Consider the following 26,182-nt stretch of genomic DNA (forward strand, 5'->3'; position numbering starts at 1 on the left):
TATTTTTAGGGATATTTGGAGTTAGTATGTTTATTGTTATATCTTCAGCCCACTCCACGTTGCCAGGTCGAGAGCTGGCTGCCTTTAACCTGGATCAGGTGCGATGGGTTTTTCACTTGCTTGCTTGTGGCTTGATATTGTGGTGGCCCAGCGTGGTTGTTTTATGCCTTTAATTTATTATGTACCTGCGCAGCTCCCAGACTTCTTGCTTTGATTTCTTTATTCTCTTTTTTGTTTTTTGTTTTTGTCTCTTTTTATTTTCCTCCTCCGCCTCTTCTTCTTTATCCTTTATGTTGGGTCAGGCCGGTGCTTGAAAGTCGTTGTCGCACTGGCCCAAAGCGCGAAACCGACTGTTCCCTGGAGGGCCCAGTGCGCTGTTACTCCCTTTTTCAGTGCGGGAGGGGGGGCGGCCGCCCGCGAGTCCCCTCCGCTGGTCCAGCTCCCGCCACCCACGGGGGGCCCAGAAGGTACGCCGGGGCCCCGGCTCCGCCCGGGCGCGCGCTCGCCGGCCGCCACCCCAGATCAAGGGCAGAGCGCCACGGCAAGCCGAACGCCTGGTCCCAGCGCCGGCACGCCCCGCGGGGAGACGCGGCCCAAAGCGCCCGCCGCGGCGTCAACGCGCGAAGCGGTCACCAGTCCCCAGCAAGGGGGTCACGGTAAGGCATCCGGGGTGCCAGACTACAGCAGGGGGGCAATGCTCACAGCTGCGCTCCCCCCGAGCTACAGGCTGCTCCGGCGGGCCGCGGCCAAGCCGGAAGCCGCGGCGTCCTCAGGGCCGCGCCCCAGCCGACAGGCCCACCTCCAGGGCGCGCCGCAGCCCCGGCCCACCAGCCCCGGCCCCACCGGCGATCCCACGGGGAAGCCGAGAGGGGTCACCTCGCCGCCATGCACACGTCTCGCCGACCGTGAGCGGGCCGCCTCACCTCCCGGTCCAGGGCACCAGGCGCGCCTCGCTCCTTCAGGTCCTGTAGTCGTTTACGGGGCCATCTGTGGCTAGTTCTGTTTTCTTGGGGGCTGCCCCCGATTCGAGGGGGGAAGCCTCACCACTTTAGTGCCGGCCGGGGACCAGGATAATCGGCAAGAAGGAGGGCCGCGAGTGGAGCTCTTTGCTCAAGCGTCCGCTCCGGCCGCCATCTTGGCCACGCCCCCCACATTAAATAATTATCTTTTGCATTAAAAGTTCAGAAGGAAGGCATGCACCATTTTCCCTCAGCAATTCAGGCAAAAGCCGTACATGCACTTGAAGCTGCTCTGATTTGCAGAAGTGCCACTTGCCCCATAGTGAGACATACAAAATGGGAAAGGATCAAACAGCCAGAGTGCAGAGTCTGGCATTTTCTAAACTTAACTGAAAAAATAAATCTATGCAGATTCAGAAAAGACTTGGCAGACACTGATCTATGAATTTGAACACAGTAGCTGATTTGCTCACTTCTGATGTCACTGAACATTTTCATAACTCGCTAGGAAATCCTGGTGGAGATCTCTGTGACTTCGGCAGCTCCTCAGAAGGGCCTAAAGGTTTGCTGAGAAGCTGTCATGTTTCATGCAGCCACTAAGCAAACCTTACTGTTTTACAAATACTGCTCAACGAGGGAGCTTTCTTTTGTAAAAAGAAAACACCAAAGACCCTGAAACCCAAAGTTTTCATCCATGGCGTAGGGAATATTTTTTGTTTTTCTGCTCGGAACCGCCAGCCTTTCTGTGGAGGTCTTGCCGTTTTGTTAATGAAGCAGATTGGTGTGTATGATTGAATAGTATGTGTTAATCAAACTCTACGGCGATTTACTAGTCACAAGATGTCTTTAGATACAACTAATACTGTGACATTAATAATACAGATGAAGGAGAAAGGAACTGTAACGTTGGCCGTGACCTGATAGCACTGGCAATGTCAACAGGTCCGCCCTTGGTAGCCCTGCTTTTTTTACAAAAAAAAAAATATGTTTTTTTGCAAGCAAACGCAATAACTATGAAGAGTATAAAAGTAATAAAAAAGTACAAATGTCATGATCAAAAGCTGATATGCACAGTTTTGCAAACAAACAAAAGTAAAAATGGCACTTCCCAAAAAATAAAAGACCTGTTTTGAAAGCAGAGGTTGGTCCCAAGCGCTGAAGTAGACTACTTTTAAGGTGAATGTGTGCATGCGCCACAGCACAAGTACTCAAAGTGAGAAAAGCCAATTGGCTAAAGCGGGCTTACCCACTGCCACAAGCTGTATACTGTGGTAGGCTGAAGCAAAATATGAATGACACTTGACAGACCCGTGGATGATAAGTGCTAACCGAAAGTGCCTCTATGGACATAAATGCGTCTGTATTTTTATAAATTATTTGGAATCACGAGGCTGGTAAGACAGGAGGCTATCTCTAGGCCAGAGAACAAAACGTTTGCTTGCCAGCATGTCACTGGGCAAGGCTGTATATCCCCCCTCCTAATCTGTTTTGCTTTATGCCAATTTGTGAGGGTGGTCTGGTTTAATTAGAGGGGAAGGGTGCTACAAGAGATTTATTTTTGAGTGAGTTAGTCACAGATTACTGTCGTTCAGTCTATGGGTATCATATAGGCATCCTGTCATAAGTAACACCACACAGCTGTGGTGGGATTTTTATCATCAGGAGTCTTTGAATACAACATATTTCCATAAGTTCCACCCAGCACCTCCCTAGGCTGTCTGCTGCTGTAAGCTGACCTTGGCGCATCTCTGCTGGGGACCTTTTGCATTACCCCCCCCCATGCATTACACCGAAGCCCTAAATTGGCCAGGCTGCTGAAATTGAATTCTTCCCTGGCTCTCCTGGTTGACTGCAGTTAAAGCCTCACACAGCTGGCACCCAGCCCGCAGCTTCCCCCCCACTTATCATTTTCCATAATGTCTCCCTAGATTTCACAATTACGGATTCAATTTTTGAGAAATAAAAATGGGACGGGGACATATTATAGGGAGTGTATGGCTCATCCGAAGGAAGGCATAATTTCATGTCTTTCTTTCAATACAGTGCTATGTCAATAGTCACGTGACAGCAGGCTGCTTCCTATCAATGTGTGTGATCGATTTTGCTGTGACCCAGCTCCAGATTCAAAGGACTCAGAAGATTGTCAATATGTGCTAAACACATTAGTGGGCCTATGAAAGTAAAGGAATCTATAGTATAATAGCAGTGCATTGACTAAATATACCAGGTTGCTTGCAATCTGAAATGATTTCACCATCAATGGGAAAATGCAGAAGTTCACGCAGATAGAAGTGCGCTCATCCATGCACACTATTTAGCTGGGTCAACTTTTATATACATTTTTGATTCTGACTGACTGAAAATACAGACGCTGCCGGTAAGTACTGAGGAACAAAGACATGTTTCAGTTTGTACTGCAGATCCCAAGAGCTGCTCGTTGTGAAAAGGAGGATGGCAGTGGAGAGATAGCCTTCATTCCTTGCACTACTGATGTGCTGCTAGACGGCATCACTGTGCTCTAATGACATTGATGCCGCCTTCACCCTGAAGCAATGACACTGGGGTCATTCAGAAAAGCACTGGGCAGTAGCTGTACTGGTACAGGGGCTGTCAATCACCAATCTGTTGGCACAGAGCATAAGGATCACTAAAACTGATTTAATACACAGCAGCTAGAGGGTGTCCTAACTATTGCTAACTGAGATAGATATATGAGCAAATGCTGAAGCCACAATACTGCCCTTGTAATGATTTCAAGTGAGACGTGCAACAAGTAGATCAGCATCCAGCTGCTTTAACTAGCCGGTACAAGGCAGTCGAGGTCAAAAACTGTGTTATGGTACCGTAGATATGTTCTCTGACAGTACCTAAGAAAACTGCTTACTAGTGGGAGAGACGCTCAGAAATAAATCATCCACTATCAGGTCTAGTGGCCTGGCAATGTACGATTATGAATTGCCCACCAAAAAGAGGGCTGTTTCAGTCTTCAGCTGCCTTGTCAGGTGCATTGTTCAACATTCCTTCCTCTGATCATCTCGATCAACATATATAACCATCAACCTCCACGTTCATAGTGTGTAGACAAATGGGGTACAAGTACAACAAATATTTGTAGACATTTCTACAGCAAGAGAATAGATTTACAAGAGAAAGTTTACCAGCGAAAGAAGCACAAATTACAATTGTCCTAAGTTGTGTATCAGTAGGGACAGTGTAAGAGTTGAGATGTGCTGAAACAGCAGGGGCGGCTCCTTCGCTAAGGCAGAGGAGCGTTGCCCCACTGGATTGTGGGGAAAGGAAAAATAAAATGATAACAATGGAGAAGGAGCGGGCCAGGCTGGAGGGAGGGGGCCGGAGAAGGGCTATGTGCACACAAACTGTGCATGTCTGTTTGGATGGCTGTGTTTGGCCAGCCAAAAATACATGCACACTTTGCATGTTCTCTACCCGGCTGTATGGCACAGCAGAGAACGTGCTCAGGCTCCCATTCCTAGTCTGAGCAGCGAAGCAGGCCACTCAGACTAATCATGATGCTGCTGTTGCTGGTGACAGTAGCATCATGATTGGCTGGGAGTTTGGGAACAGGAAGAGGATGAGGACGGAGGAGAGACAAACTCGACTCCCCCAGAGGTAGGCTTTTAAAAATAAAATAAAAAAACATGTCCCGCATCACCCCCGCCATCCCTGTTGAGTGGCAGCTGCCACTGTGAATTTTTTTTTTTTTTAAATAAATAATGGAGTTAACGTTGCAAAAATAGCTAAAGTATTGTTGCCAAATCTGACTCCAAAATCTTAAAATGCAGCTGGCCTCAGGTGGTTATTATTACTATTAGATAGCTAATCACTAGATGGCACCAGGTAGAGTATAAAAACTAATAATACCTGTTCTCTTTCCCCGGAGGACATATTTTTCTGCTTAGATTTAGTTGCTTGTGCCATCTGGCATAAATGGAAGAAGCAAGACCCTGCAAGTCGATTTTTTATCCAGACCCGCAAAAACCTCTTACAAGCCTGGCTGGACTACACTGTTGCAGGAGTAACAGACCGGGTCTACACTTTGTTATACCAGTTCTATTGCTTGCCTGTAATAATCAGGAGGGAACTGTAAACACATTGCCTTACTGAAAATCACATATTGCCACACCCCTGAACTCTCACATCTCAGTGTCTGAATAGCTCCTTATCGACCAAAAATATTTGTTTGGTCCACCTACCAACTCCATTTGACTATGCCCCGCTTAAGAAGAAACAGAAACTTTTCAAAGTCCCCAGCATCTGGCATAGCCTGTTAAGGCACAACAGGTATGGCTTTCCCTCTTATGTTTCAGTAAAGTCTCAAACAGCAGTGTAGAGCAATCACTCAGAACATCCTTTAACAACAAAGGTTCACATCCCTGGCACGAGATATCCCTGTGGTTAGCAAGAATATACCCTAGTGTGCAGGAGCACCTCTAGAGGCTGCATGCACATTGCCCTTGTTATACTGTACAGTACTACACCATTAGCCCTCTGGATTAACCTTGAGCCATGAGAAAATTATGTTTATAAATCATGCTATATAAGATACATAAATAAAAAGTGTTACAGGTGTATCTTACCACCGACCGTTTTCTCATTGGCCACCTTCAGGTACTTCCTAAATATTGAGGGCACGGTTCACAAAGTTATCTTCCATGAGTAGGTAAATCAAGGAAAAAGCCAGGAGGACTCGCACCTAAGCACAGAGTATTTTTTTATTTGGACCCTGTGAGTACAAGTCATTTGTTATAAAACAATAGCCTGGAAACGATAGCGTATGCACAAGCAGCGCATACGCTGTTGTAGCCTAGATCTAATAATTTCTAGCGCTGTTCGCCAATAATGGTCTTATCGGACTTCTATGTCAATTGAAATAAAAAAAAACATAGCAGCTGATCAGTGAACCATTTTTATAAAGGAAAGCATGCACGTAGTCAGATTGAGATTAACGTGTGACAAAAAGTTACGTGTTGATGATTGGTGCTCCATAGAACGCAGAGCCAGGAACATTTAAGAATGTTTTGCTCAAGTCCTTGTCAGAACTTGCAATACACAACAGAGCTTAGATGTTGCTGCTCAGCAGATCATGAACTACAAAGACCAAGCAGACCAGGGAAACATGAAAACGGAATTAAAGTTATCATTTTGCAGCAGAAGACGTAATTAAGCGCAAAAGTCAGAATAATCATTGAGTAGTTTCACGTTTGATAATGACGGAAGATAAGCTTGCGATATGAAAAGATAGGGCTTAAACTGCACCAAGATTGCTTCTACAATGGGTTGCATGGAACTGCAAACTTGAAATAATACAGAATTAAAAAACTACACTTCCTCCTAGAGGTAACAATTTAATGGAATTGCCATACGGATCTATATGCATGCTCATAATGGAACAACTGTCATTCTTATTGGGGTTAAATTACAATGTTGCATGCAGCACCCATCTGATTCAGGGAGCTAAAAAGGCGTAGCACCAGGCTATCCTCTGAAAGGTTCCTCACCGAAGCCCTGGACACGGCCAAAAGGAACTTTTACACAGGAATGAAAGCCGTCGCCACCTGGATGAGAGGAAACTGCCTCAAGCTCAACTCTGACAAGAAGGAGCTCATCATCTTCGGAAATGCCACCTCAGCTTGGGATGACTCCTGGTGGCCCACATCCCTCAGCACCCCCCTTGCACTGACCGTGCATGCCCACAACTTAGGAATCATGCTCGACTCCTCCCTATCCATGACTCACCAGGTAAACTCTGTTGCCACCTCCTGCTGGCACACACTCTGAAAACTCCGGAAGATCTTCAGATGGATCCGAGCAGACTGTTGCAGGACAGTCACCCACGCCTTAGTCATGAGCAAGCTCGACTACGGCAACGCCCTCTATGCCGGCACTTCAACTAGGCACATCAGTAAACTTCAACTCATCCAGAACGCCGCCGCCAGACTAATTTTGGACCTCCCTCACTGAGAACACATCTCCCTACATTTGAGGACTCTCCACTGGCTACCGGTCGAGAAGCAAATCACCTTCAAGCTTCTCACCCACACATACAAGGCCATACACAACACAGGACCAGCCTACCTGAACCACTGCATCTCCTTCCACACCCCCCGCCAGATCCCTCCGCTCCGTCCAGATGGCCCTAGCCACTGTCCCTCACCGCCGCAAAACCACCGCCAGAGGACGATCTTTTACCTACACTGCAGCGAAGAGCTGAAGCAACATCCTCCTGCACCTCAGACAAAGCCCGCCGCTCACCATCTTCAGGAAGAACCTCAAGGCATGGCTCTTCGGATGAGGCCTGGCCTCTCCCCTCCCCACCAGCGCCTTGAGACCCTCAGGGGTGAGTAGCTGCCCTTTACAAATACTGATTGATTGATTGAAAGGCAGGGAGGTTAAGCCAACGATTAAAACAGTACATTTTAAGTTGTCTTCCCAGGTGCACACGAAGATATCATCTTCACTCTATGTCACTGTAATTATAGTATCTGTTCTTATCAGCCATAAACATGTAACAATCTACCAGTCAGTATCACGCTGTATATGTTTATCATCTAAGGTTCAAAGCACTGCGCAAAAACAGGCTGTGGTCCAGTGGCTAACCTTAGATCTGTAGAATCAGTAAAACAAGGCCTATACCCTGATCCTTCTAGCCACATGATCACGTTTGAGAGATTCTGGGCGAATCTCCTTAGGTTCACATTCAGGGTCATTCCATTTAAACATCCCCCTAAAACATGAATTAACCCGTGGATGTCAAGATTCGCTTGAGAATGTATAAACTTTCATATTTTAGAATTCCTTATTGAGTCACAAAACGCAATAGCAGTATGCCATGCATACTTCAGGCTACTCACATGATTGAGTGGACAATGTTTAAAGCACACATACCAGAAATGTGCAATAGCTCACTTTTCTGTTTCTTCCCTCCACGAGAAACCCCTTATGTTATGTACCCATGAAATACAAGGGTGTCCTTTTCCTTTCCCATTCTGAAAAAGACACCCCCTCTTAACTTTTCGATCAGGACACTTGCCTGCCTCTCCACAGAGGCAAACAACCTGTAAAATGTTTGTGAATATGGGTTAAGTCTTTGGTCGCCATATTCTGGGTGCCGGCATGCTACAGGGCCCTGTAAAATATGCCTAGGTGTCTTGTACTGCCTGGGTTTGCCTTTTTTTTTTTTTTTTTTTTACATTCTGTGGCTCTCAAAGAAATCTTCCGTCATCGCGTACATCTGAGTATCTGTACTGCAGGGGCGTGGGGGACAAAAAAGAAGCAAGTGAAATGTAGAGGTTTAGAGATATGCTATTGTAAATGATGGGTGATGTGAAACTATTTTCTAGGCCGAATATCAGTAAACGATTTCTAGACAGTTTTTAGGAAAATTGTGCTGAAAAGTGCACTATCTTCTCTAATTATCTTAGAGTATGTGAACCTGTAACATTTATGGAGAGGGCTACCATAAAATTAAAACAATGTTTTATGAATGCCTTTCAGATTGCACACTTTTTAGTGAATTCATTTGAAAGCTGCGATGTAAAATGCATTATCAGACCTTATATTTTCCAAACTTTCTTGGTGTGAGTACTTCCTCAAATAGCCTTTGAAAAAGTTGAACTTGCGTGCTCGCTACATTTTGAAACAGGAGCTATGATGGACTACTTCGAAATACCACCACCCTTCACTGGCATGTGCACTATAAAACGGGTCCAGCTTTGAAGTATAGCTCTCTGTTGAGTGCAAACAATCCTCCTTTTTCAGCATTTTGTTGTCTGGGGTGTCTCTAAGTCTGTACAAAAGATCCTGAGATGTCAACATTGTACATATTTGTCTTTGGTTACGCTAGCCAGCATGCTTGCTCTGGAGGCATATCTAGAGCTGGATCAGTAGGTACCTGAATGTGACGGCGGGCATTAGTGTGTGACAACAAAATACAGTTACTAATGGGAAGTGCACGTTAAAATACAACCCTAATTGGCCTCTACCAAAAGTAAGATAGTCACTTTTCAACCCGTATCCACCTACCTTTCACCCTTTCCTGTCTATCAAGGTCAGTCAGGGTTAACCCTGAAAGGAAATGAAGATGCTGTCTTGACTGGGCTGTACAGCAGTGAGTCATATTCATATCGTTTTAGTAGGTTTGGGCACCTTTCCTGCTCAAATGCTCATTTGATTTACAATTCGAGGTGTGATGGATCCCTTAAAAGTATTAATTTCACCTGCTCAGTCCTAAGGTTGTGCAGAACTCATATTAAATAGGACTGCTTTCCTGCACCCAGGTGTTGATTTGCTTCTGAAAAGGTCTAACAGAATACACATTTGTTGGTGCAGGAAAAATTCCTCGTTACCTGATCTTTTTAAAACAATCAAACCCAGCAGTAGGCCCGAGACAGACTTGAAAACAGCTAGTAACATTCAATACTCGCAACTCCCATGGCTGGTTGGAGACTAATTACGATCCACAAATCATGCTTGGGAGAACTTATGCCAGCTTTGATGCTAACGATCTCAGATTTACAAACTCCACTTGGTCTATCTGGTTTCCATTTCTTCTTTTTCACAGAGTGAAATGCAAGCAAAGACAAAAACAATGAGGGCCATTTCTAGGATTGCCACTGGCCCTAAAACATTCTCACTTACAGGGAGGAGGGCCTATTCACTAAATATAAAAATATTATTAGGTTAAACACAATGCTCCGATAATAATTGACAAAGCTCTCCAACTGACTTTGCACAGATATACAGCTTACCAGTAGTGCACAAACAATGGAATCTCATCATTATTTGGCTGGCGTATGATAAATCAAAGACTTAGAGGCTTCAGCAACATCTGAAGTTGGTCTTAGTTGCTTTTCCTTGAGAGTAGTCCCTGGAATAGGCATGTGATGGTGCTCCTGGTTAATGGATGCACTTACCCTTCGTCGCAGCCTGTCCCGCTCTTCTCTGATGGCGTTCATGGTTGCCTTGGTCCTGTTGAGGTCCTCCTCTTTACTGCACAGCATGGCTGTAAGGCTCTCATTCTCTTCCCTCAGGCCAGCCAACTCCTTTTCCCATCGAGAACGCTCTTCGGCGAGGTTTGTGTACAGGTCCCTACCCAGTACACCCTCAATCTCTTCGACTGTCTGTGAACAGAAAGAACAAGAGGTGTAGATGTTAATTCAGGAGGATCTGGGTGAAGGTTAAGCAGTTCACTCCAAGAGGACCAGGGTGTCTCTACTTGATTTTAAAATGTAAGGCCACATTTCTGTCAGTCTAGGACAGTTTAATGAAAGAAAAAAGTTTAATGAGCTGCAGAGACCTATGCATTTCGGCAAGCCGCAGATTGTCAGTTGACTATTCTTTTCATTCATACAAGGCTAAGAAAACGAGTACTGCCAAAGGGGTAAAGGTAAATTAACCTGATAGTTCCAGTGTTTCAGCAATACAGGCATGTTCATGAAAAATGCTACAACTATACCAATAACATAATATTGTAAAGCAACCTTTTAATCATTTTTCTTTTTAGAAAAATGCTTCAAACACCAGATTCATAAACTGTTTTCATATAAAAATTCATCTGCAGATGGAAAAGTCCGATTTTGATTAATTTATAAAGTTTTATATTGGCACAAACCAGGGCAGAAAGAGCGTTGGTGCACTGTAGCAAAGCATTTTCAGATTTTACAGTAATTTCAGAATACCAGCGGTGGCTCCTCCACTATGGCGGTGGAGCGTAGCCCTCCCGCCAGCAGCAGTAGCTGCAAAACCTTTACAAGAAAATTATAATAAACTGTTTTTTTTTTCATTTTCTTGTAAAGGGGCTGGGCCACGGACTGTGACGAGCACTGAGTGCACATGTATGCTTGACCAGCCGTCTCATGCCGGCCAAACACACATGCACACAGGGCTCTCTCCATCCCAGCACTGTGTTGCCTGGCTGCAGAGAGCAGGCACAGGCTCCCACTCTCCCTGAGAGCGCTGTGGCTGGGCGCTCCCAGTCAGTCCTAATGCTGCTCTGAGCAGTGTCAGGATTGGCTGCAGGGGAGGCTGAGAGCTTGTGCCTCCCTCCAGTGACCAGCAAAAAGGAGTGGCGCGGCAAGGCAGGTACTTTTTTTTATTTTTTATTTAATGTTTATCCCCCCTCCCCCCGCACCCCACCACACCCATTCAGAGCACAGCGAGCCGCGACTGCAGGATACTTTAAATAATGTTTGGAGGGTGCACAGAATCATTATAACATACTTCATAAGAGTTACTCATATGAAGATTCTCCTAAGAAAGAGAGGGAGGGTTTAACATGGCGTCAAGACAGTAACATATTCATACTCATTCTAGAGCTTGTCCTTTGGGTACTTCTCGAAACAACACCCAGATGAAGATTTTTTAGCCAACTAAAAACAAGTTAAATAATTAGAAATGCACCTGCTTCCCAAATTAGGCTCAGTAGACCCCTTCACTAGCAGATCAGATTGACTATAATGGCCAAGCCAGCAGTATGACAAACTGTCGCAATCAGGTTGAGAATATGGACTCTGGAGGGGAAGGGGTGACGCAAAACTAGTAAGTTTAATGATATTCACAAACATTTTACAGGTTGTTTGCCTCTGTGGAGAGGCAGGGAAGTGTCCCAATCGAGAAGTTAAGGTGAGGTTTCTTTTTCAGAAAGGAAAAGGAAAGGGATACCCTTGTATTTCATGGGTACATAAGGGGCTTGTCGTGGAGGAAAACAACAGAAACGTGTGCTTTGCACATTTCTGGTATGCATGCTTCGAACATTGTCCACTCAATCAGGTGAGTAGCCTGAACTATGCATGGCATACTGCTATTGCATTTTGTGACTCAATAAGGAATTCTAAAATTTGAAGATTGATGCATTCTTTAGCGAATCTTGGCATGCACCGGTTAATTCATGCTTTAGGGGGATGTTTAAATGGAATGGCCCTGAATGTGTTTCCTGGGTAATAATTGTGACGGCTCTATACACAGCACATGTCGAACCAAGAACAGAATGACCCCCTAGGTGCTCACCTAACAGGTGTCACTATGAACCATTTCAACTGTACTTAATTTATGGATGTCAGTGGGGTGAAAGGCTACGTTGGCCTTCTCTGGATTCGAAGCTGTATTTTACAAGTCTAGCCTGTTCGCCTAAATTTACTTCCGCCTGGAACAGAGTAGGCGAAACTGCGGCGCTGTACTAAAATAGGCAAATCACATACATTAATGCAAACAATACGTAATAGAGCCAATAAGCCAGGCATCTGTTTTGTGCAATACCCTTTTGGAAGCCTTACACATTCTTTTCAGCCAAACGGCATAAAATGAACTGTAAAAAGTGGAAGCAGACTTTGGGCATTGCAGATCTTAATCTTAATTCATCCAGTCTCGTGCAGAAAATTCCATTTTACATGACAGGCTAGGAGACTAGAGTTTAAAGGACATGACCTGATTCAGTGATAATGTATTCAAATACAATTGAAAAACAAATAGATCTATACATCATCATTATTCTGCAGTATGACTTATGTTTGCAAGAATATTAGGCTATTTGAAGAAGTCGAAGCCCAGGAACATAAAAGCATATGGCCTCTCCCGAGCCTCGGGCAAACCTAATGCTTATTAAGGAGCAGATGGATGCCCTGATACTGACAAACACAAGCTTATTCACTTCTGTCACGTGACCCGCATACGTCAGCACACCCGCACACTCATTCAGGCGGACGAGGGTGGGGCAGCACCTTGATGGCCAGGTCGCAGTGCTCGCTGGCGGTGGTCAGCTGCTCGATGTGCCGGTCCACCTCGGCCACCGACAGGCTGCAGCTGCTCTTCTTCCGCCCGCACACCACCTTCTCCAGGCCGGTGAGCACCCTCTGCAGCTCCGAGTTCAGGTCACTACAGTTATCTGTAAAACAGAAAGAGGAAGATGTGATTGCACCACAAGGAACACAAGGCCCACGCCAGGGGAAGGACTATCAGAGCGCAACAGATGCAATCGAGTGCTGATCGGCAAGCACTACGGCCTGCCCCCCCCCCCCCTCGTCCTATCGACCCCCCAACCCCCTGGCATCAATAATTGCAGATACGACTTTGGAGCACTTCCTTGCTAGGCTGTCTCATTTATAGTTTTATTTACTAGCCTGTGTCTATGTCTGTGTAGGAGATGATAAAGTGGTTATTAAATATGTTGAGAGTGTCAGGCTTGCAACACCAGGGCAAGGAGAAACTTTGCAATTCTCCACAGACATGAGGTGCAACCACATTGTACAACACAGGAGACACTGCTGCACCTGTGTACAACAATGGACTGCGACGAATCCCACATGAAGACATGATTGCACAAGCCATTGTGTCAGAAGCACTGGATCATCGCACTTCACGCCGCAAGAGCAATCAGCAGTCATTTTTATCTCAACCCAAAGGGTGTATGTAACTGCTTCACTTCGATAATTGCCCTATTGCCTGGCAGCTGCAAGTCTAGAAAAAACATTTAACACACCAGAGAAAGGAAGGAAAAATACATATAGGAAAAGACTGGTTGTCTGCGTGAAGGAACTTCACCCAAACCCCCATCATGACAGGGGGGGCAGCCAAGGGAGGGATTGCCCCGGTGTGGTGTGCTCAGATGACCGGGGGCGCAGTAGCAATCCGCATTTGTCTCCCTTTATTCCCTCTCATGTGCAGTTTGTCGTACATACAATGTATTTTGGCATTATGTGCCAGCGTGATTGTGCCTTTTCAGCTGAGCAGTGTGTAGTGTGCAGCGCCCAAAGGATCCGCACCCTTGTGTTTCAACCTTTATCGTCTAGCACAGGTGATTGATTCCAGATGCATCGCGACAACAGCCTGTGGATAAAAGGTGTAGCCGGGAACCAATCTCGTAGCACAAACGGCCTAGATGGTATCTATTACTGGAAGAATCAAAGTTCTAGTGAAGAGGTGCTTGTGTTGTGCGGGGCTGGCGCAGATAAAAGCACCCTCTCATTCAAGTGGTGTGTGCCCCTCAGGAACCCCTATTCTGATCCACTGGTACTATTTGACTCAGGGCCTGATTTAGAACTCAGTGGACAATTTGATGGCTATTCCATCTGCCAAGATCTAAATCCCATTATAATCTATGTCAGTGGTTCCCAACCTGTGGTCCGGGGACCCCTGGGGGTCCGCGAAGCTCCCTCAGGGGGTCCGCGACTGCTTAGAAAATGAAATAATATTAACAGATTAGGTCCCCAGCTCCACTAGTGACTCAGTAGGGGGGTCCCCAGATTCCAATAATGATTCTGTGGGGTTCCCCGGGTTCAAGTAATGATAAAGTGGGGGTCCACAAAAGTCAAAAGGTTGGGAACCACTGATCTATGGGATTTAGATTTCAGCGACGGGCTATCCGTCACCAATAGGACGGAGTAACCCGTCGGCCAAGCGCTAAATCAAGCCCTTAGACCGGCACTCCTCTCACCGATCCCCCTCCCCGAAGAAACAATGCAAGTCCCTGTGACACTTTATAATTATGATTCTACTGTCATTCTGTGTTTCAGTTTATTTTTTGCATATTTTATGACGAGGTCACAAAGGGACTTCAATTAAGTTGTGTGGACCTCGCAATGAAAATGTACCCAAACTAAAGGGGCCGAAGATTTGATTGCGTTTATTACCTCCTAGGACGCACACCACCTCCCTCTTTTTAACTTTCCGTCCAGAATCACTACAGTGGTGATACTAGAATACCGTTGATAAGTAATGGTGACTTATTAATACATAACTGAAGTTACAGTAATGTGCATTTTAACAACACAGTGAGCATTGTCTAAATATGAAAGTATATAGGTGCAACTACACATTTGGACAATCATTATACCAACAGATTACATTTTACAAAGTAGTTGATAAACCTATTGATTAATTCTTGGTTACTAATCACCAGTGGCTGACGAGACTTTTTAGACATTGCCTGGGCACATGTAGTGGTTTAAAACTGACCAGTATGTTTTGTACTTTACTGCATCTTTCCTGGTACGTGTTTCACACTGCTTGCGCCAGCTTGTCACTGTATGTTGATAGTACAAGCAGGTGCATTGCTGTTCGTAAGGCTATTGGGTAAGGCCACCTCACTTCAGGAAAGACTCCTGCATGAGAGTGCCGTTTGAATGCTACCTGTGCGCTGTCCCAATTCACAGAATAAGTTACAGAGCCCTGTCTTCCCGCTGCTTCCACACGGGGGCAGTGTCACAAGGGGGCTGTCTAAAATGTGGAGAACAGTCAGATTCCCTAGCAACAGGGGTGGAAGCTACAAGACAGGCAGGATGAGTCTCTACTGACTAAAAGAATTGCGTGTGCCCTGTCTGGGTAGAAGTCAGCAAATGCAGTTTGAGATCATCACAGGGCATTTCGAGAGGAGAAGGACTATCTGCAACCCTAACTCCGAGGCTTGGAGCGTCAAATAAATGAGAGCATGTCACAGAGATGCTTCGGTGCTGCTTGAACCCTGGGTCAGTTCACCTACCCAACTGCTTCCCTCTAGAACAGAACCAAGAAAATTAGCTAGCTGGTAACAGTCAGAGCAGGAGGCTTCTCCTCAAGGAAGCAGAGCTCATGATGGACCTTCACTGTGCTCAGCACACCCCTGGGTTTGCAGTCACTGGCATTAGTCTCGGGTGAGAACCAGTGAAGAGGTCCTAGGCCTCTGCGTGAAGCTTCAGCTTCACACCCAGCTCAGATTTCTGAGAAGATCTCAGCCAGCACACCCTAAAGGTCCTAGACCGGTCTCCATGGATGTTCATGGTGTTATGTCCCTAAAGATGGTCTCCTGTCTACTGAGTTACTGGGTCAGAAGACAGTGGATAGTCAGCCACTCAGGAGGCGGTGTGAGATTCCTACATCTACCATAGAGAGACATCCAGTATAAATACTTCCTCTGTGTAAGTCCAGAGAGCAGTGGCATAACTAAACTTGAGGAGGCTCCCCAGAAAAAATACATGGAGGGGGCTACCCCTCCCCGGCCCACCATCTACCACTTTTGCTGAGGTGGGCCCCTAGGAGCTCGGGGCCCCTGGCACAACAGGGGCTGTGGGGGCTTACGTTACATCACTGCCAGAGAGATGCCCTTCTTCTTTCTAGGGGATGCAGAGCTCCCGTTTTCTGCCCATGTAGAACCTCACGCACAGTGATACTTTTGGAACACTGCAGCCTTATTCTAAACTCTTCTGGTGCAAACAATTATCAGTTAATACATAAACCCGTTTAGTAAGGAGTTATCACGTACATCAAAATTAAGAAAGCAGCAAAAATGCAAGCTTATAACATGAATACAGTCCGTGCAATGTGTGACATCATTTATTCATAGTAGTTAAGGACAATAAAACACGTTGGAGAAAACAAATATTTACTTTTAATGCCCTTTAAGTTAGAGGACCCATTGCGATTCGTTACAACTGCTTGACACATGATGTGTTCAATACAACTGGGATGGAAAAGTAACTCCCGGACGTCTGAAAAAGCTCTATGCAAATCCTGGCAGGAGCTGCAATTTGGGCACATATACGATCCCACCCTTGTCAGATCAAAGTGCCTTGGGTTTCATACAGATATGGACCCTTCCCTCTCATAAAAGATTCACAGGAGTTCACGCAAATTAACAGCAAGACGAGCCCCGCAGGGACAGAAACCCAACACCTCTTCAAAACGTTCATCTCATAGTACACGACGAAGTATAAAGCAATGGCAGCAGCTTATCCCACCTCAGGGCATCGAGGCACTGGTCTGCCACCTCAGGGTCCCTGGATGAATCCCAGTCACCCTGTTCTTGGCATGTACTTTCGTTTAACAACAGAACACATTCCAGGAATGCTTCAGCTGAAGCAACTGAATTAAATACCAGATCACAATGGCGTCGTAAAGTAATACCCCGGACAGGGCAGGTGATGCTCCTGGTGACATGGATTCTGTGATAACCATGTCCTGCATGGGCGGTGATCCCCACCAGACTGAATGGAATTTGTTCATAAAGAAACGGTTTCGTTTTTGGGGAGTAAATGTGCTCTAGAAGCTGAGCTCGGACTTAAGAACCCGGGGGACTTTCTGGCTCTGACACTAGAGTGCAAATCGTGCGATTTGGGGCAAAACACTTACCCTTTGTGCCTAAAGTATTAAATATGCGCGAAATGTAATGCAATTTTAAATATATTAAACGTGTTATTCCGCAGCTGATGTACACTGCTCCAATGATATCCAGCTAACTGCACACCGTACACATATCAACACACACATAAACTTACAGAACAAGATTGCTTCTTTAGTATGTGTTACAGATTGCCTATTCTAGCCAAACGAAACACATCTAGGAGCAAGCCAAAGAGTAATCACAGACTAACTATAGTCATATTGCTTTACTTGTTCCTCCTCCCATTTGAATACATCAACTAGAATTCTGCTGCATTAAAAACAATTTTGTCTTTGCAAAATGACTAGGACTAGGTTAAACATCAAAATTAACATGAAATATTAATTTAAAACTCTTTAGCAGTATAACATGGACAACAAATAGAGCAGGAGAGCACAAAATATACCGCCTGTGCCAAAGCAGGATAATGATGGCAGGTTCTGCCGAGATTATTCTAAATGTAAATGAAACACTATTTATGCAACACAAATTAAATATTGTAATTAGGAAGGTAAATGTCAGTGTAATGAATGGAATTGGCTCTGGCTCAGAGATGACTTGGATGGGCTTCAGTAAGCTACTGTGGATATCCCTGAAGACTGGAAGATACAGACAGAAACATTACACAGTACACCAAAGCTGATCTCATGATCATCACACCTTCAGCGAGACTGGACGCCTCATGGTTAGTCCAGTCACTGATGAAAGCAGGCCAGGCAAAGCCAACGGTTCCCCTAGATATTAGCTTGCTATTAAGTGTATGTGTAAATGAGAGACAGGACAATATACCCTTTTCTTTGCAGGAGGGCATAAATGATGAACAAGTTCCTCATGCACCAAATGCTGTGCGAACTGATATAAAAACCAGTATGCTGTAGGACAGTGCAGCTGGGATGGATTTTTTCAGCACATGGTGGAAACAGGGGGTCTCCAATCAAGCACCAAGAATCTCTTGTGATTAGTGTCAGCTGGTAAGAATGCACCCTTAAATTGCATTTCTAACTGGTATCCATTCGGCCATTCTCCAAGTCTGCATATCCTCCAAGCTTTGTCTTGTGTTAACTTAACAAAAGTATCTACTATTAACTTATTTGTTTGTTTTGTGAAGCTCCAACATTCCTGCTGCCAAATAACTCTTTGTTCTACTACAATTGATAATGCAACTCTGATAGCATCGTCCCTCGGTGGTGGGGTTATAGTGTTGGTCCCGGCAGATGGTAGGATGGGCCATGTTTTCTGGTATTGGGTAAAGTAGCCTGGCGGATCCATGGATACTTTTTTATGTTTTTTGAGATTGCATCCTTGGATGTCCCTTACCTGAGTATCTGCACAGAGGTTTAATCACCCCGTCAGTCTCATAACGGCCCTTTTCTTAACCTCTGACCCCTCTTTTGTGTTTTCAGATAAATTGCTTGCATCATATCTACGTTTTTCGTCCTGATGATGGCCCTTAAATGACGCAGGGTCGAAATGCCACTGACGATCACAGCAATAGAATCATTACAGTCAGAAATTGTTTGCCCGCTCAAATCCTTGAACTTGAGAATTGCTCAGACCGCCGAAACTCTCAATATCGTTCCATTGCCTTCTGTATTTTATACACACTTCTTTTGTGATCACATTAGCAAAGAGCCCTTGCAAAATGTACCGCCAATATAAACAACATACTTTACAGTGAACCAAGGGATCCAGCTTTTTCTCTTTTTATTATTGCTTATGATTTACTATATACCTGATTAACTCTGAATTATGTTATCGTTGTTGATTATTTCACTCTGAATCGCTGTTCTGGATGTTTTCATATGCCCCTGGTTGCAGGTGATTTTTGGGCTGCCCCGTTCTTAATAACAAAATAACTATTTGCAGCGCTAGAGTTGATCACGTGACTCTGAAAGGCAGACCTCATGCTGAGCAGGGTGAACGTCCCTCAGTGGTGGGATTATAATGTTGGATTTGGGAAGAAGGTAGGATGCGTCCTGGTACTGGGTAAAGTGGCCAGGCAGATCCATGGAGAGAATGGTGGGCAGGGAGATGTCTGTCTGGTAACTGAAAGACTCTCTAACTGAGGCTATTAGACTGGACAAAACCTTAAGGTAGGGGTTCCCAGTATTCTAGAGTTATTCACTGTGAATGCTGACACTTCTGTGCTTCGTTAATTGTGACTGTGGAATGACTGCTCGAGCTTTTAATTACTGATCTTATTTTCGGAAATGCTGTGTAGTGAGGGCTCAGGTTCACAGGCACACATGGCCTTTGCCACTAAGAGTTTGTAGACCAAGGACAGAGGAGCTCCTAGGATGCTAATGTCCACTTTCCTCAGGTCAATGCAGACAGTCAGTCTTGGTTCTGGGGTCTCATGCCATTTCCCAGTGTCCTGGAACACATGTAACGTGACTTGTGCAGTGTGAAGCGAACGGCAAAGCAATAGAGTCTTCCACATGATGGGTAGTTTGAATAAGTAGTGCAGAGGAAGAGGGAGGGGAAGCAGACGTACACCATATTGTGGAGGGGTGTTGGGTGCTGGCGTGAAGCTTATAGAGAGGATCGGAGCAGCAAGGGGAGGTGCTGAGCTCTGGTGGGGAGGGAAGGAGTTGGAACTCTTCAGGTGGGATCCAGAATCTAGCGTGTGCTCTGTAACTAGGCATGGCACGAGGCGGTGGATTTTCAACTTCTTGGGGAAGTGGAAAATGGATCTGGACTGAGATTACATTTCAGATCCTAGGAGAATAGCAGAAAACATGCCTGACATCACATCTTATCCTTCCCGAATTAACTAACTTTCAAGTTCGGAATAATAATGTGGCATGTCAAACATGGGGTCTTAATTCTGGTGGACATTTATGGTGGGGTTTCAGAGTTGATTGCCTTAAGCACATTGCAGCAGGTTTTGAATGGTTTGCAAGTGTGCAGTGAGCGTCAGCGGACTTCTCTGCGTGTCAATGCGATCTTGCTGTACTTGCAAGGACCTCCAACAGGAAAGGCTGCTTCAAGGTTCCCTTCAGTGGATAAGGGTGGATCTCAGAGATGCCAGGCTCCATCATGATAGGAAAATACCGAGGTCTGGATAGCAGGTTCGAAGTCTGTTTTTGGTAGAAAGGACTTACAAAGTAGTGGCAATTAATGAAAGGAAGTCTTTGTCTTATGCATGAACAATGAAGAATCGTAGGGTACTTCGCGCTGCTGAAGAGTTGTGGATTGAAACCACCAATATTCATCTCGGAGAGCCTGTCGTTCATCTGCTGTTGATGTTTGCAGCCACTTGCTAGACGCACTAGCTCTGTGTCAGGGGACAGCAGATGAGATCGAATGCAATGGTCTGTAAGGGCTATAGAGACCTCACAAGATGATCCTGGCTATCGGCTGCCTTTAAATCCCAATACTGCTTCTTTTAAGTGGTTTTCCGAAGCAGAAAAATTCAAATGGCGTTCACCCCAACTGATGTCCTATAAGTTGGCTGCGCTCCTACAAAGGAATCAATGCTATTCTAACTAAATTCCGTCTGCTCTGAACAAACAAGAAGGACATCTTACAAGTGGAAGGAAACTATCTGGCTCTCTCTTTCTTGCAACATAGATCCGTCCTTTGGAGGCACGTGAACAACTTGCTAAACTCTTTGAAACGAAGGCATCAAAAATCAGGTAAAACAATCAGCTCCTGAAGCCTAATTAGAGCAGGCAGGTGCTTTTATGTGCGATGCTTGCAAAAGCCTTGTTTGCTTCAAATCTGCTTCACATGTTCAACAGCCCCCTCTCTTCTTACACACACCTTTTAAGGAAGCAATCATGTATCCAATGATTAAAACGCCCTACTTTGCATTCCTTGGAGTCACCTGATTTTTGTTCTATTTCGTTATTACTTGTAGCTTCTAAACTGATAAAGAATATTGCCCCTGTCCGACTTCATGGTTAGAAGGCTTTGAGATTAACGTCTGTTCTCAGAGGGGTGGTGGGACAGAGTCCATCCTGCCCTCTATCCTGGCAGATCTTCGTCTGGTGGCAGATGTTTGCAGTGTCAGTGCATCTCAGTGTGTTTGACACCATCAACCTAATCAACTTCCACAAATCCATTAGTGTGGATGGATCAGCAAAAACGCGGTTGAGTGTGGGTATTTATGACCTTTGTAAAGTTATCTTTACATGAGAATCTTGGCCATTTCTCTGCTGTTTCTCTCAAGTGTCCCCGTTCTTGCCTTCTGGTTGTAACATCTACCTCGAGCTCTAGCTCCTTTCATCTGGTCCCACCGATTCGACATTTGCATTTATACAAACAATAGTTGAGAATCTCAGCTGGCAATGGATATGCATACACTGGCACAGCACTGCGTGGTGGGCGTCCGGGAGAGGATGGGAAGCCTCTGTTTCTTACTAACTACGGATATTACCAAGGGCATGGCCGCCAGTGGCAGGGAGTGCCAGAGGGGCCTCAAAAACCTTGCATTCTGGCCTTGGCCCATGAACATGTGTCCTACCTCCGTGACCTTCAATGTTTGCGAAGTGGCTGGTCCTCAGCTGTCATAACTTATGAGAGTTGAGACTTCAGTGTGATATACGCCAGCTTGCTTAAATGCCATCTCCATCACTTCCAAGATATTTCTCAACATGGCAGCGTGGATTCTGTTTGGGGACTTAAAAGTGGTCACGCTTCTTCACACTTAGCTGGATTAACTCTCCCTTCAATTACAAAACTGCGTGCCGGCTGCAGTAGTCTCATTGTAAGTCCTCTCGACAGTCTTTTAAGAAAAACAGTGACAGTGAACAGTATCTTTCGCTCCTTATTAGATATGTCTTTGACTGCAGCATCGTTCTTGTTATGTGAAATTAGCAAATAGGAGGTTATTCTTTTTTGTACTGCCTCCCTCACTTTGGAATAGTTTGCACCATTTCTCCGATTACCACAAACTATTTTGGTTCTGTTAGAAGCAGACAACTTGGCTGTTAGCTGTTGGTGTGGTCTACACACATAGCGCCACGAAACCCAAAGGATGAATTTGTATTTTAAAAGTATAGCATGGTAAATGATTGGCTCCCTTTCTGCAGCACATCACGTGAAGGACAAGGTAACAGAATAATTGATGGTTAAGCATTCTTTGGCACAGTAAGTACTGAATATAGGGTCTGAAGCACAGTGAATGTCATGAACACTCATTGGGATGTCTTCATTCATTTATGTATTATTATACATGACAATGTGTCCACCAAGCAAGAGCACTGTGATGATGGCAGGGCACAAGATCAGGTCTATGATGGGCATAACAAGTGGCATTAATTATTTTGTGGTACAGACATCACACAGCAAAGGCTCCTGGGACCTAACCAAAAACACCCTCAAAACAACGCCTAGTAAGGACTTGCTGGCAAACTTGTTGTAAAACAAAAGAGAAAACTTAAGTTAGCAATTAAATCAGCGAGAACATGATCTCCCTGCAACATTTATATACCCCATTCCTGCTTCTTCATACACACACATCCTCTATGATACATGAGCAAAACTGGACAGCTTTAACACCACTCCCATGTTGGTTGGCTGCAATCATGCAAGTATTGTTGCTCTGAGCTCTCTGATGGCGGGCGTAGCCACCATGTTCTGTGAGTCCTACCACTGCAGACCACACCACGAGGGATAAGCTTGGCCGTGAGAATGCATGGACCATCCTTGCTGTAAATTCAATCTGAAGTGCGCTGGACCCTCGAGCAGAGCAGCAGAGCCAGGAACACGCAGCTTCATGGTAGGAGGCTAGTGAAAGAGGATGCATTAGGTCATGGACACTTGCCCATGTCTGGTGAAATCAGCAGCTGCTAGTTGGTGCCATGATAAATGTGCGGACACATCTCTCAAGACATTCATGTACCATGAGATTCAGAAACATATGGACACAAATCTATGTTTAACAAGAAAAAGGCTAGGGCATATTTTTTGCATTGAAGTTCTCATACTATCAATTATACCAATGATAAACACGAGACCTTTCTGGCAGAATAACATAACCGGTGGAAAACCTAATTATCTGTCTTTACACCCAGTAGATTTGGACGGCAGTAGGAAGGGCTAACACATAAAATATACAAATTGCTTTGGAAATACACCAATAAACAATTTATTATAACAGTAGCATGCACAACGACTGGGAGAGAAAATGAATATGCAATCATTAAAAAAAGCTATTCCCTAGGAGGAAATATAATTACCACATTAACCATTAGTGGAAATACAACACAGCAGGAAAACAATAAAGGAACTCTTTAATGAGCTCATACCGCAATGCTATTTCAGAAGCCACCTTTAAAATTAATAGCAGACATTAGTTCTCAACGCCAGCTCTAGTCACCAACAAGGATGTTTTCCTTTCTCATTTTCAACTGAAAAGGTCAGCAACTTAGGTTCTCTGCTTAACAAAGTTAACCGAAAGTCCATGGTAATGAGACAATTACTGTGCCCTCGTTCCTTGCTCAAGTCCATTTAGCACTGATCCTATAGTACATCCCGCATAGTTAAGTCAGCATAAAAGAAACTGGCACATCCCTTCATCTCCCAGGCCTGTAAAATAAAAAGCAAACAAATGCAAAGCCTTCCCAGTAAATGTACTGGCACCATAGCAGCAAAATGCAGTTTGAGGCTAGAGACCCTAATTACCTAAAAAATGAGTATGCCAAGGGGCGTAACCTAGTCAGTAAGAATTGTGAGGTTAGAGCCCAAATTTCACAACTAAAAATGCAGTGCGCTGAAGGGTGGAGGGGTGAGATGACATGGTTCTGAATGGACGGTTCTCATGAGGTACATATGGGCAGTACTGATTTGTATTAGGTGGGCTCTGTCTTAGAGTGGTGCAGAGGGTGAAAATCAATGTGTTGGAACCCTACCCGACGGATTACCACTGGCTTGGCTATTTACAAGGGTTCATCCCATTGCCTTTTGGGTGTTTGATTGCCAGTTATAAGCCTGGAAAATTGAGACTGGTGCAGCTTTCAAAACCTACCACTACCGATGTTTGTGAATTCCAAAAAGCAATACATTTGCACCCATTCAAGGAGTATTACAATTGGCACAGATTTACTACTTTTTTGGCAAACAGACCAATTTATATATTTAAGACCCCGATCCAAAAAATGAACAAGCTAAAATCTCTATGTAAATGAGAATGACAAAAAAAACAACACGGCCATAGCAAACCCAACTCAGGGCCCCCAGACCCAACTACCAAAACCAAGAATACATATGAGGGGGTGTAACATCCCTAACACTCCAGCTGAACCTAGCCCCTCCCGATTCCACCTGGGCCAGGGGGTTTTCCCTGAGATCTCAGTACTACAGTCACGTACAACACAACAGCATGGAGTCACTGCCCTGGGATCACGTATTTTAAAAGTATTTTTACTGCACATTCTTCTTAGTATCTGCTACAAGAAGCCTTGATTGTACAGTTGTCAAATCAGTGCATGTGAGCAGGGCTCCATGTTTCTAATCATTGCCTTTTACAAATCATTTTATCATGTTACTGAAGGCCCCATGTGCTAAAACCGAGTCGCAAATTGGGGGGGGGGGGCTGCAGGCAAATTAGTAGAGCGGGCTGAGCCATGGTTCTGGCTTGGTTCTAAGAGTCTGTGCAAAAGCTGAGCTATGAAAACGTTTGTCATGTACAGTGCATACAATGTTGTGGAATGGCACAGAAGTGTGTAGAGTGATGTAGAGTGGAGTGGTGTGTTGTGACATGTCGTAGAGTGCAGAAATGTATACTGGAGGGGCATGGAGTTGAATATCGTAGAGTGGAGGGGTGCAAAGTGGAGGGACATACATGAGAGGAGAATAAAGTGGAGTTGCTTAGAAGGAATTGTGTAGTGTGGAGCAGAATACGGTAGAGTGGAGCACAGTGTCATACAATTGCAGAGTGGAGTGTCCTGGAGTGGAGTGTTGTAGAGTGGAGTGTTGTGGAGTGGTGTGGGGCAGAGTGGCACTGAGTAGTGTGGCACAGTATAGCATATAGTGGAATGGTACTGAGTGGTGTAGAGTGGAGTGGTGTAGAGTGGAGTGTCAGAGTGGAGTGGTGGGGTGTAGAGTGGAGTGGGTAGAGAGAAATGCATATAGCAGAGTACAGTGTCAGACTAGGGTAGAGTGGCATAGAGTGGAGTAGAGTGCCATCCAGTGGCATATGGTGAAGTAGAGTGCTGTAGAGTGGCAAAGAGTGGAGGAGAGTGTCTTAGAGTGGAGTGGCATAGAGTGATGTACATTGGAGTGCTGTAGAGATGAGTGGAGTGTTGTAGAATAGAGTGTCATACAGTGGATTGGCACAGAGTGGGGTACAGTGGAGTAATGACAGACTGGAGTAGTGAAGTAGAGTGCAGTGCAGTGGCATAGAGTGCAGTGACAGAGTTGAGTACAGCGGAGTGAGATAGTGTGGAGTAGAATGAACTAGTGGAGTAGAGTGGCCTAGAGTGGAATGTCAGAGTGGAGTGTCACAGAGTGAAAAGTCTTAGAGCAAAGTGTTGTAGAGTGGAGTAAAGTGGCATGTAGTAGAAATTTTGAACGTGCACCACTGAAAGTAGAACAATTAAGTCCTCTTAGTAACATTTATGCATAAGCCCTGAAGAAGTCCTTTGATAAGGACGAAACGCGTTTTGTTTTTACATTCATGGAAAACCTAATAAAGAGAAGATATTCTTTGTGATGATATGGACTAAGTGGACTTAATTGTTCTACTCAGTGATGCACGTTCAAAATTTCTACTATTGTATCTCTATTTGAGTTGGTACCTTGGTAGGTACTGTGATCTGTGCACACATTCAACCATTAATATTTGTTTGTCTATAAGGACTATACACAAGTTGGTGATAGGAATAGATGCATTTTCTTCTTTTGAACCCACCGCCAATCATTTTAATACTTTCTAAAGTGGCATGTAGTGGCATAGAGGGAATTGCACAGAGTTGACTAGAGTGTCATAGAGTGGAGTAGAGTGTCACTGATAGAATTGAGGGACACAGGGTGGGAAGGCGTAAAGTAAAGGGGCATAGGGTGGAGGGGCATAGAGTAGAGGGGCATACAGTGAAATAAAGTGTTGTGGAGTGGTGTAGAGTGCTATGAC

The 26,182-nt window shown here is 44.9% G+C and overlaps 1 protein-coding gene across 2 annotated transcripts in view; it reads right to left on the bottom strand.

Annotated features, from left to right (window-relative positions):
• The window catches only part of MCC (MCC regulator of WNT signaling pathway), a 1,218,505-nt gene that overhangs the window by 363,398 nt on the left and 828,925 nt on the right, over positions 1–26,182 (bottom strand). For both annotated transcript variants that reach the window (XM_069226494.1, XM_069226495.1), the window contains 2 exons: positions 12,695–12,858; positions 9,893–10,099 (listed from right to left, as the gene is read on the bottom strand). In XM_069226494.1, the coding sequence (XP_069082595.1) occupies positions 9,893–10,099; positions 12,695–12,858 (371 nt within the window). The remainder of the gene's footprint in view (positions 1–9,892; positions 10,100–12,694; positions 12,859–26,182) is intronic.

This window comes from Pleurodeles waltl, chromosome 1_1 (assembly GCF_031143425.1).
Source record: "Pleurodeles waltl isolate 20211129_DDA chromosome 1_1, aPleWal1.hap1.20221129, whole genome shotgun sequence".
Classification (NCBI taxonomy): Eukaryota; Metazoa; Chordata; class Amphibia; order Caudata; family Salamandridae; genus Pleurodeles; species Pleurodeles waltl.